The 12100-nt window shown below is 39.1% G+C and overlaps 1 protein-coding gene across 1 annotated transcript in view; it reads right to left on the bottom strand.

Moving 5' to 3' along the window:
* The window catches only part of CPXM2 (carboxypeptidase X, M14 family member 2), a 75252-nt gene that overhangs the window by 24390 nt on the left and 38762 nt on the right, over positions 1–12100 (bottom strand). Inside the window, exons 4-5 of the mRNA XM_065066773.1 lie at positions 5736–5820; positions 4950–5100 (exon numbers count right to left, since the gene is read on the bottom strand). Coding sequence (XP_064922845.1) covers positions 4950–5100; positions 5736–5820 — 236 coding nt within the window. The remainder of the gene's footprint in view (positions 1–4949; positions 5101–5735; positions 5821–12100) is intronic.

Below are 12100 nucleotides of genomic sequence, written 5' to 3'. Positions count from 1 at the left end.
ATGATTAAGAAGACTTTTCTGCCTTCTGTTTGATCTCGTTCTATAATGCCCAACTACTTTCCAGCATGAGAGCTCTGAGGTCTTCCTACAAAAAGTACCATAGAGCTCAGCAGTTTGACGTATAGAAGGAATTTTCTGTTATATTACAGCTCTAGACACCACCTGAAACAGTGGAGCCCTGACGCTTCCAGTGGGTTTCCAGTTATTACGCTAACAACAACAACATCTATTGGTCTTTTTGACCTTCTTAATTTTAAAATGTTCCTTTAACTTGCATGGAAAGGTACGAAATGAGCTTTGCCATGACCTGAAGATGGAATCAACACTCATAAAACAATATGATTGGAATACTCTCATTTATTAAGTAAAACTTGCATCTGTTTCCGACACGGTTTGTTCACCTGCTTCATCCTCACAGAAATTGTACAGAGATGGAGCTTGCAAGCTCAGAAACAGGGCTCACATATGCCAAATGGATGAGATAATTAAGTCATTCCAAGTGATTTAGATTAGTTTTTAATGAAAAGAATAGTCTAATTTAAATCCTTTAGACTGCCTTAAAAACCTCACTGTGCCTTTTTTTCATTTCCGTATAATATAAGTGAATTTGACTCATCTTCATAAAATCGAACATGTCACAGACAGCACACGCGTAATCTTGAAAACATCTGCTGGCAGACATATCAGAGGACTGTGAATATTCTGCAACTATATATGGATTTTCTTCTGTATATGTTGATGCGTACTCAAACACTGCACAACTAATTCCAGTTAAGGATAATGAATGATAATAATGTGTAAGAGAAAAAAACTCTTAACCTGTGGTAGTTGTTTCTAATGATTTCTTACAGTTTGATTCTAATAATAATGGTAATTCTGAGGCCTGGCAATAGTCTTCCAGAATAGTATTCATCTCATTGTACAAAGAAAATATGAAAGAAAACCTTTAATGACACCGACTGCATTGCTGGGGGATGTTACACATCTGTATTGATGACTACGGAGAAACATAATATATTGCCTTAACTCCAATATATTGCAAATAACTCCCAGGAGAGTTATTGAAATTGGTGTCATTTTTATTCAGTCTTTGCTCAAGCAAGCTTCAAGAAAAAAAGTTTTCAATTGCTCAAGATTAAGTTTTAGCTTTGCAATGATAAAAGCAGAACACAAGGACAGACTGTCACTCTAAGTAAAAATTTACTCTCAGGACTAATCAGCTGAATTTAGTCCTGCTATGTGCACGTTCACTTGTAGTGAAAATTACTTGTAGAAAGTTACAGTTTTATGCAAAACGAGCACATTCGTAGACTTAAACAGGGAGCCTGGCAAGAAGAGACAAGAAATGAAAACGGGACTGAAAGATGCATCCACTGCGAAACACAGGACTCCATTACAGAGCAGTTCGTCTTTTATCTTGGGTTGAAAGTGATGGCATAATCATGATACCAGTGATAGTTTTCTATATAAGAACTATTAAAAATTAAATTTAATCACAAATGTATTCCATTAAAATAATTGACTATTGCCATGAATACTCTACACTATAAATAAATGCATGAAGAGCTCAGTTAATTTCCTCTCTCCTGTCTCTCAGCACTTTTGATCATAGGTAGTTTCTTTTTGATTTTCTTTAGGTCTGAGAAAGAACAGGCAAGGAAAGTACATCCATCCCTCTGAGGCAACTGCAAAAGATTGCACATGTCAGTCTACATCGATGTAAATACCAACATTTTTGGAAACTGGAAAGGGAATTAAATGCTGGTGCTTTTGTCCTGTTTTTCCCCAGCAAGAAGTGGCAGCACCTATTTGCTGCTATAGGTAGGGCTTTCTGGCATCTTTACTTCACAGACAAATGTTTTTCCCTTGGTGCAACAGCAAATCATTTCTGTTGCTTGAAAGAAAGTACTGACATGGTTGGATAATACAGCTTCTTTTGTAGAGCTACTACAGCAGTCTAGAAAAAGTTGTTTGTCAAAACTAACCCACAATACACCAAAAACATATGCTATGAATAATATATATAAACATTTCGCTGAAAAAAATTACAATCATCTTATATAATACCGATTGGATAATCAATTAACTTCTCTGTTCCAATTATCTAAATGGGTCCTAGCTGCCTTTAACCGTTTTCATCACATTCTGTCAGTGCTAAATTAATATCTTATTCAGGTTTCTTCTTTATCTTGCATTCCTTTCTTACCCTCCCTTGTGAGCCTACATGATGGAAAGATGACATGTAGTATAGACTGAATGCAAATCACTTAATTTATGCAGAGATTAATAAAGACATAAAACCTACCATTACAAGTTTAAAAGACATGAAAATAAATCTGCAGGTACGAAAAATTACTGACTTTCCTCCCACACCACTTTTTTTCTTGAGTATTTCCCTGTGCCCCATCTGTCCCTGCATTGTCATTAACTCAGGAGGACACATGCATGGGATCTCAAAAAGATGACCAAACTGCTTCTACTGAAAACATGATTTCTTGTATGTTCACATTCAAGGTACAAATACAATAGAAAACATACCAAGTATCCAAGGAAACTGAGCATCACATAACTTTTTAAATGGGGCTTTGGAAAGGATGAAGTGTGAACTGCTAGAGCTCCACCTCCTGATTTTGATGAATTTAAGAGACTTGCTCAGTTTTACAGAGGAAAATTTTGTTAGGAAAAAAAAAACCCTTGGTTTCTAGTCACACAGTCAATACAGCGTGATACAGCAGTTCTATCAAAGGGGCTGGACCTGTGGCCAAACCAGTCAGTCATCTAAACCGGGAGAAGTAAGATGACACCAGTAATGGGAGAAGAAGCCCATTTACAGGGAACTGCAAAAAGTAAGTCACGTCCTACAGGAAGAAAACATGCACGGAAAGGCCTCTGCAACCTGGGAAACAGCTTTGTTTTGAGCGCCTCGCGTGCAATGAATAAAATGAGCTGGAAGAAAGAAATGTCAGTTCTTTCTGAGCAAAAAAAAAGATGGGTCAGCAGCTTATCAAAACCTATTAGTTCTTTCAGTCCAATTACATTTTGAATAAACACATCCCATTCCCATTGTGTTTCTCAATGAATGATTCTGGTATTTTCTTTCAAGAATAAACTGAATCAGCCACTGCAGGCAGTTAACTCCATAAATGACTACCAAGAAGAAGCACTGATGCTGTTTCCAATCTAATCCAAGACCTGTGACAAGATAGCAAGTATATCTTGGCCTCGAGTGGCAATGACCACTGCACCCACTGCAACGCTGGTGGAACTGCAGGTAAGTTTGTACCTCGGTAGCACCTTCACCCACTGATACAGCCACGTGAAGCTGAAGGGTGACAAATGCTGACACTGCCAAGCAGAGTTTAGCCCTGTAGGGGTGTATACCAAATTAAAATCTAGTAGGAATAACTGCTGCACTTAATAAAAATCACCTGTCCAAATATCAACATTTTTGCTCTTTCCTCTAAGTACAGTTTCATGGAATAGGAAAGGATTGTAAAAGTACAGTGAGAAACAAGCAACTCACAGGGCTGAAGCTTCCTAAACCCACAGTTGAAATAAATCAGAATCCTACTGAAAACATGAATATTCACATACACAGGACACACTTGGTCACTGCCACTCGAGGCCAAGGTATACTTGCTACCCTCAGAAATGCAGTTTCTAAGTACTCCAAACTTCCCCTGAGTAACCGTAAAATACCTGCAGACTAAGTTTGATGACAGTACTTGCCCCATACTTCTCTTCATCAGAAAATTGTCCTTTTCTTGCCCCAGACTGGTTTGTTGTCTGTTTGTTTGTTTTCATGAGTATTTAAACACCTTGAGGACAAAAATCGGGCTACCTCTGGTTGGCATGTGAAGACCCTACATCAACATGGAACTGGAGGCAGCGAGTCTCTGAGCAGCAGCATGAGCAGCTAAAGTGGTAATGACAGGCTCGGAAAAGGCAGTTCTCTTTCTGGCTTTAATATTTCTGCAAATACTATTCATAGCCCCCTGTAACAAAAAGAGAGAGCTATCCCCAAGTGCCAGAATTTTAAGACCAAAGAGGGAAAAGAAAAGGCAGATGAGAGGTGCAGAATGAGCAGTGGGCAACTTAGAAAAGGTTTGAACAAACAGGTTTTCCAATATTTATATACATGCATACATATGTAGACACAAATCCATCATAAGACTATTTATAATGTGCTTAATAGGAACATTTTTGCCATAATTTTCAGTACCGAATGTCCACCCCCCTTTATTTAAGTGGCCTCATACAAGGTTTCACTTTGTACACACTGTTTAGCAAAACCTTAATTGCATTTTGCACTCATATGTTAAGAGAAACAGCTAATATCCAAAGTTTATGCTTAACCTCAGGTTGTGTCTTTTCCAGAGTCTTTAACCAAGGATAGGAGCATCTACCTTCACCTGAAACCTACCAGGGGTCATGCTGGATTTGATAATGTTTGAAATTTGTTAGAAATTCTTTACATCTGTGATTCCCCTCCCTCCCCCGTACAGGATAAGCTCCAGTTCAGCCACAGCATTTGCCTTCCGATTAATTCAGGGAAGTCCTATGGCCTGCACAGTGAAATAATAATTAAAAGGGGAAAAAAAAAAAAAAATCAGACTACATAATTATAATGGTTCTTTCCTGGCCTAGAAGCTTAAGATATCTGCAAGTGACTGTCCTGGTGTGTAACTCTATTGCCTCCTTACTACATGTACCTGCAGTAAGATTAATTGCACTGCACTTCAGCCCAATATAAATAAAGCCACTTATTGATACTGTGCAATTGCACTGGAAGAGGTATCCTGATATTGTCCATGTATCTGGACAAATATTTTGTGTTTCTTTTTGCATAACTCTACTCACTAAAGACAGGTATGATATCAAAAGCAAGTTATCGAAAGGAAATAAAATTTCTGAGTCTGGGCACAACATAAACTGAGCAAAACTCTTACCTGGCAAAGGACACCCTAAGATTTCCAGTCTCATACAGATGCTGCCTTCTTCGAACCAGGACCGAGGATTTATACGGATATAACGTGCAACCAGTGGCACCGGCAACATATTGAGAACTGGGATCTCTTTCTCACTGTTTCCTTCAAAAATCTATGCAGGCCAAACATATGGAAATGGCAAGATCAGTTCTGCAAAAAGTTTTTTATCACTTTTGGTAATAGAAACAAATGAAGTAATCTGGTGCTGCCCCAGGTTGATAGTGGCTCAGACCAGAGCTGCTCTTCAAAGACCAAAATCCCCCCACATGCTTCTGATAAAGGGGAAAAGGAGCCAGAGCTTCAAACCCTCCCTCCTCACAGAATCACAGAATGTCAGGGACTGGAAGGGCCCTGGAAAGCTCATCCAGTGCAATCTCCCCATGGAGCAGGAACACCCAGATGAGGTTACACAGGAAGGTGTCCAGGCAGGTCACCTCATGGGCAGGAGATGTCCCCAGGGACCAGCAGACTGACACTAACACTTGTACAGGCCATGCAACAAGAAACATGTCTCATCACAGGCAAGATCACTGCCAGGGTGGCATTTGCATCCATAGGCAGACACATAGATTTGTTGCATAGGATATTCTGGGTTCCCCTCTGTATTACATGATTAGTGGGATCGCTCAGAGACGTTGCTTTGTAGCCTTATACTGACGAATCTGGCAAATGAAAACTCCACATGGACAACCCCTCACTTTCCCACCTCTGTTTATCTTCACAAAACATCTATTTTGTGATACTCACCACATCTCCAGATTCATTTCTGACAGCAGTCCATGCATGACTGTCATTGCTCACCAATACTCTGTAAGAGGTCACCCAGTTACTCCTTGAAAAAGACAAAGAGTATCTAAGTTATTTTTTCATAACTTAGAATGACTGCAAGTTATTTTTAATGTAATAAAGCTTGGAAGACTGCAAGCAATGGAAATTCCACTTGGCAAAGTCATGTCGACACTTGGCTGAAAAAGTGACATGCAAATCTAGATTCAACAGATAATTAAAAAAGCCTGGCACGTTGAAGCAAAATAACAACAGGACAATATTCTGGGATTCCAGGAGGTGTGGGATTACTGTTGTCTTTTCATTTTATAAGCAAATTTGGGGATAAGTGGTTTATCTAGAACAGATACATCCAGTGTTCAAAAATCTTACCTTTTCAGCTACAGAAAATTTATTATTCTGCTGTTATTATCAGAAAAGATGGAAAAAAATAATAAGCCCTCTAGGATGAAAAGCTTGTGGATTTCAACCAGCAAAATTTCCATTTCTTCCAACACAAGAATGACTGGAGCCTGCAGTCATTCTCATATTTGTTAGCAATAGACAGGAACAGAGATAATTCTGTCTCTGCACAGCAGAGTCCAATTGATCACAGGACCAGCGCACTACTACAATCTCTAGATCAATCTTCAGTAGGCTGATCTTTCTAGTGGTCTGTTATCTGATTTACAGCAAAATCCCCTTTAATCTAAAAAAGCAAAAATCTTCATTCAAACTTAAATTTATGTCTTGTCTGCATTCAACTAAAGAAGAGTATGAGGAGAAATAAAATGCTGCTTCTTAACTTAAGAGTGGAGTTAAAGCTCTGTAGCTTTTGTAATGTCTGGGCATTCCCCATGGTAACTTGTATACAGCTATAGAGAAGGTGATGCCTTGACTCTCTTCTCATATTTGTTGGTCTGAAACCACAGCAGTAATTTTTTTCCCTAACACCTTGCTGGTTTCAATAGGCAGTGACTTGGCGGAGAGTTGTGGCTTGGAGGTATCTTTGTACCATCAAGTCAGTCCAGGATGATTAAATTCTATTTTCACGTATATAAACTGATGGTGCGTAACCAGCAGCACTCCAGAGCAGTTGCTTTTGGACACGGGTTCTCACCTAAGCTATACAGTCAGATTGCTGGGAATGAAACCACAATAAGGAAAGCTTTTGGGACTAGAAAGAAGAATCTCTTGGGACTAGAAAGAATAGGAGCAATTTGGGCACTTATGGAAGAGCATATGGACTGGAGAAAAGGGATCATCTGGAAGGACAGACACACCTAAGCAAAGCTTCCCCTTGTATTGTACCCATACTAATGCTGCTTTCTTTGCTTTTCTTTCTTTTAAAATCAACAAATATTATCAAACTACCTATGAACACACATGTTGACCTCACTGTGTTTAAAGAGACAAACTAGCTTATACATGTCCAGTAAAAGAGAGTCAGGATTCTAGCGAAGACCAAAAAAAGGGGCAGGGGGGGAACAAGAATAAATTCATCACCCACAAGCCCAGCACAAGTTCACTCAGGCTTTACAAAATAGAGACCATCAGATAATCCCTAAATCAGTGCATGGCAGCAGAAAATTCATAACTTTAGATTTTCATCTGTTATTTAATTTTCTGATTAACAGTGGTCCCACTTACACAAAAAATGCAAACTGATGTCCAGACTTACACTGACACGAATAAACCAAAGATTAGGTGTTTAGCAGAATTTAGAAAAGCACTTCTGGTTGTAATTTACTAATACCCTCAAAAGTCAAAGATGAGTTGTCACAAGATTTCAAGAAAATCAGTGGACAAATCCAGCTCTGTTTTACACACTAAACCAGTCTTTTGCAAATCTTTCACCAGCCTTCTTCAATGAATAGATTTTTTTTTTTTAATTCATGCTGTTTTAAATGGAAAAATCTTGACTATAGCCAAGCAGACTGAACTCTTTATTATTGTATTGAAAAGATTAATATATCTGCCACCTGTAATGCAAACACTACTTCAACATTTGTTAAACAGCTTTAACAAGTTAGCAGCTTTCTGAAAACACTAATTGTCTGCCTGTCAGCAGAAAACGTCCTGGGGTAGGGAATCTGCCAGAGATCCGTGAAGTGCCACGCTGGCAACTCAGATCTTCATGCAGTAAAATTATTTACAACAAAATAGACAGTGATTTCAGTGCATTGTAAAACTTTCTACTAACTCTTGTAAAATACTTTACTTTCCTCCCTCAACTTCTGCAAAATCCTGGCAGTTGCACCAGATTTCACTGTGATTGTAAGTTGAAGGTAGATTTATACCTAGCAAAGGGGGAAATAAGAAACTTTGGAAATGGCCAACATCAAGACTCTAGGAAGAAGAAAAATAACTTTTCCTGATTGAAAAATTAACCAAGTTTGAGAGCAAAACATTGGATTTGAATGGGGGTGGTTGTGTACATATTCATTGCACGTTAAATGGTGGTGTTGGGTGTTTTTTTGGTTGTGGTTTTGTTTGGTTTGGTTTTGCTTGTTTGTTTTTATATTCTTGGCCATTTTTCAAAATCACAGTAAATGACCAAAAGAAGTGGTCAGGCATTGGAATGGCTGCCCAGGGAGGTGCTGGACTCACTGTCCATGGAGGTTTTTAAACTGAGATTGGACATGGCACTAAGTGCCATGATCTAGTCAATGGACTGGAGTTGGACCAAGGGTTGGATTTGATGATCTCTGAGGTCTTTTCCAACCCAGCCAACTCTGTGAGGCAATATTACAAACCAAAAAGACATTATTGCTTCTGAAGTATTACAGATTTTTTTTTTTTACTTCAACTGCACAAATAAGATTAGGAGGACAAACACAAGACATCCATATTCATTACTCTAGGCCTGAAAAAAGATTTTCAAACAGAATATCACAACCGCATGAAAACAAAACAACAGTGGACATTCTGTATAATTGAGATATATGTAAGAAAATCATGGCACATACAGACAGTTTTTAAAAGAACCAGCTCATTGTATTGGCATAAGAAGATGTTACTGTTACACTAATACTTCCAATCTAGGACTTTTATTTACCATATTTTAATATTCTCACTCCCTACAGTTACAAAGGGTCAAACTTCTCTCAAAATAAAATGTATAATAATCAGTCATGCATATTCCATCTTGAGTGACAAGTAATCTGCTTTTCAGAGGCAGTCTGCCAATTAAAATACAAATGGGACTACATTTGGTCTTGTACATTTGCAGTACAGAAGGACTACGAGAGGGTCACAGGACAAGATAAATCAGGCTAAGATATGAGGTCACACACCACACCCCATTAACTGTGCTTGCCTGTACACAACAAGCATCCAATTTGCATTTGTAGAGATGCAGAATAAAACCATCACAGGTGATCAGATCCTCCTCCCACTGGCACTAAATGCAAAACTGCCTCAAGGGGCTTAAATTCTTCCTCCTTTTTTTCCCCCAACATCATAAGAAAAACAGCTTCTGCCAATATTAAGAAGGCTGCTGTAAATTCAGATTCCCCTCCGAAATGGCACCTTCTGCCTTAAAATCACATTCCCTGTGGTGGGGAAGGGGAACTTTGCATGTATTCATGTACTCAGGGTACCTCGAAAACTTAGCACAGGGATCCCAATCAGGCAGCAGATTATCTTTAAATACGAGACGTTTCTAAAGATACAGACCAGAGGAGCATTCAGACACTAAATCTTCCTGAAAGCTGCAGATTGTCTACACATGGGCAGCGCAGGAGGTCTGGTGCTCCCAGGAAGCCTACGGATGTGTTGCACATGCTCGAACCAGCAGCCAGGCTGTTCACAGTCGGCACGGCGACTCCTGGAACTGAAGAGTTTAATACACACGTGGTGCTCAGTTTATTCACGTAGACACAAATCTAAAGCTTCTGGGGAAATCCACCACAGAAACATGACAGTTAAAGCAAAGTCTTGAGCTAGAAGTATTGGGGAACATCATCTGTGCTGTCACCTGATGATGGGAATATCCAGCTCATTGGGTTTGGGATTTGCAGATATTAATTTCTGCAGCACATCACACGGAATCTTTTGGGGACCCATCAGCACTGAATGATAAAGCTGTCTGTATAAAGCTGAAAGCCTGGAGAAAGGGAGGCTGAGGGGAGACCTTCTTGCTGTCTACAACTACCTGAAAGGAGGTTGTAACATGGAGGGGGTTGGTCTCTTCTCCCAAGTAGCAAGTGACAGAATGAGAGGAAATGGCCTCAAGTTGTGCTAGGGGAGGTTTAGATTGGATATTGGGAAAAATTTCTTCCCAGAAAGGGCTGTTCGGCATTGGAACAGGCTGCCCAGGGCAGCGGTGGAGTCACCATCCCTGGAGGGGTTGAAGAGATACCTAGATAAGGTTCTTAGGGACGTGTTAATGCCAGAGTTAGGTTATGGTTGGACTCTATGATTTTGAGGGTCTCTTCCAACCAAAAATATTCTATAAAACTTTATAGTACTTGGGACGTGCCTACCATTGTTTTAGAGAAGTTCTTCTGAACTCACTCTATAAAATCTGTCTGGACCTACAGTTATATTCCTCAAATACTTGTCGATTTTACAGAGCCAAGGAGACATAATTCAGAGAAAGACCTACACCAGTATTCAAAAAAGAATGCATTAATTATCAAGCTCTTTCTTGCAGTAAACTAGGCAATACAGAAATTATTACATAGCAGTACCTTCAAAAGCATTCAAGGTTACCTGTATCTCATGTTCCAGCACAAATTCCTTTTACCACTGCTGCCTCACAAATTTCATCAGTGCTAGAAAAGGATCATGAGGTACAGATTTGACAGAAACTATTTGGATTCAGGTGCTTCCCATTAATAATCCTTATCTCTTCAGGATGAACCTACTTGAAAAAGCTCCGTATCTATTGCCAAGATAAATCACATCTTTTCACAGAAAGTAAATGCAAAAATCAAATACAATTCAAATTTACTTAATGTGGTGAGGTTTTCTTATTCTTATTTATTAGTTGGGTTTTGTCTGTAACACATTAGCTTTAGACAAGGCTTATTTGGACATCTTAGATTTTAAATTCAATTTCTTGTGATGCATGGAAGTGTCCAGCTTGATCATTTCCATCCAAAAAAAGACAAACAGAGGGATTAAGTGACTCGCCTAGGGATAGAGTGAAAACTTGAATCAAAAGGGAGAATTAAGAGTGGATCTACAGCCTTGGCAGGTTCCTGTCCTGAGAACCAGCTTTTCCTTATCTAACTGCACCATCAGGCTACTGAGCAGAAGGAAAGACATCAGGACAGCACCAGAACAGCAAAACATATTTCTGCCTTGCCTTCCCCAGAATAGTTTTTGTACTTTTCTTTATGTGTATTGAACACGGAGATAAATCCCAACTCAGCACAGCACACAGTGAGCGCCAAAAGAGAGGCGGGAGGGATGCCAGGGTTTTGGCTGCCCAGCCTCCAGCAGGCAAGCACATCAGCTGAGACTTCTGACTATTTGGATACGGTTTTATTTTGTTTGAACAGCATCTGCTGCACATAATATTTCAAAGCCAAGCTTCTCAGTTATGGAAAGCTGAATATGCAACAAGTGAAATAAACCTGATATACTTATCCTGGTCTCTAAGGATGCTTTTCCACATCACTATACCCCTCGTGATTGGAGATAAAAAAGGAAGGTTGGCAGGGGCTGGTCAGCAGAAGCTCAAGCCCACAGTGGTAGAGATGCTGGGGATAAGAAGCAAACATTGGCAGAGTTCAGGTTGGCGTCATCTGCAATGGACTTGGCCCCCACTGACCATATTATTCTTCTACTGTCAGGTTAATCTGATTTACTTGCATTAGAAATCCTGAAAATTAATAGAGAATAGAAAGAGACAGGCACACAGATGTGTATCCTCCCATTATATATAAACTGACAAGCCAAAAATACTTGAAACAGCAGAATCTCTCCACCAAAAAAATGCTAGACAAACCTTAGATTAAACCGTATTCAGGCAAAAGAATCAGCACGCTGGCAATTAAATGGATTTCTGCTTGAAAGAAAAAAGTAATTTGTAGTCTCATGCAATTAAATGTAAAGCCATTAATATTAATATTCTATAATAATATTTATGCTGATAAAAGTTTAAATCACCCACTGCCCAACAGTTTCAAAAATAAGCCAAGTTAAAAAATGCTCAGGCTAACCACAGGTAGCCCAGCAAGTTTTACAAACTAATTAAAATAAACATGATTTAAGAGATGGAGCTTGAATAGCAAGCAGGGGTATTTTTTTTAATAATTGAATATCTTTGAATGTTTAATTTTTAAAATTGCTTCTAGCTAACTTAAATTAACATACTGCTGTGAAATGTGGCTCTT

This window comes from Columba livia, chromosome 6, assembly GCF_036013475.1.
Source record: "Columba livia isolate bColLiv1 breed racing homer chromosome 6, bColLiv1.pat.W.v2, whole genome shotgun sequence".
NCBI classification, from domain to species: domain Eukaryota; kingdom Metazoa; phylum Chordata; class Aves; order Columbiformes; family Columbidae; genus Columba; species Columba livia.
Note: the sequence above shows the minus strand (reverse complement) of the source record. Positions and strands in the feature narration are given on the sequence as shown.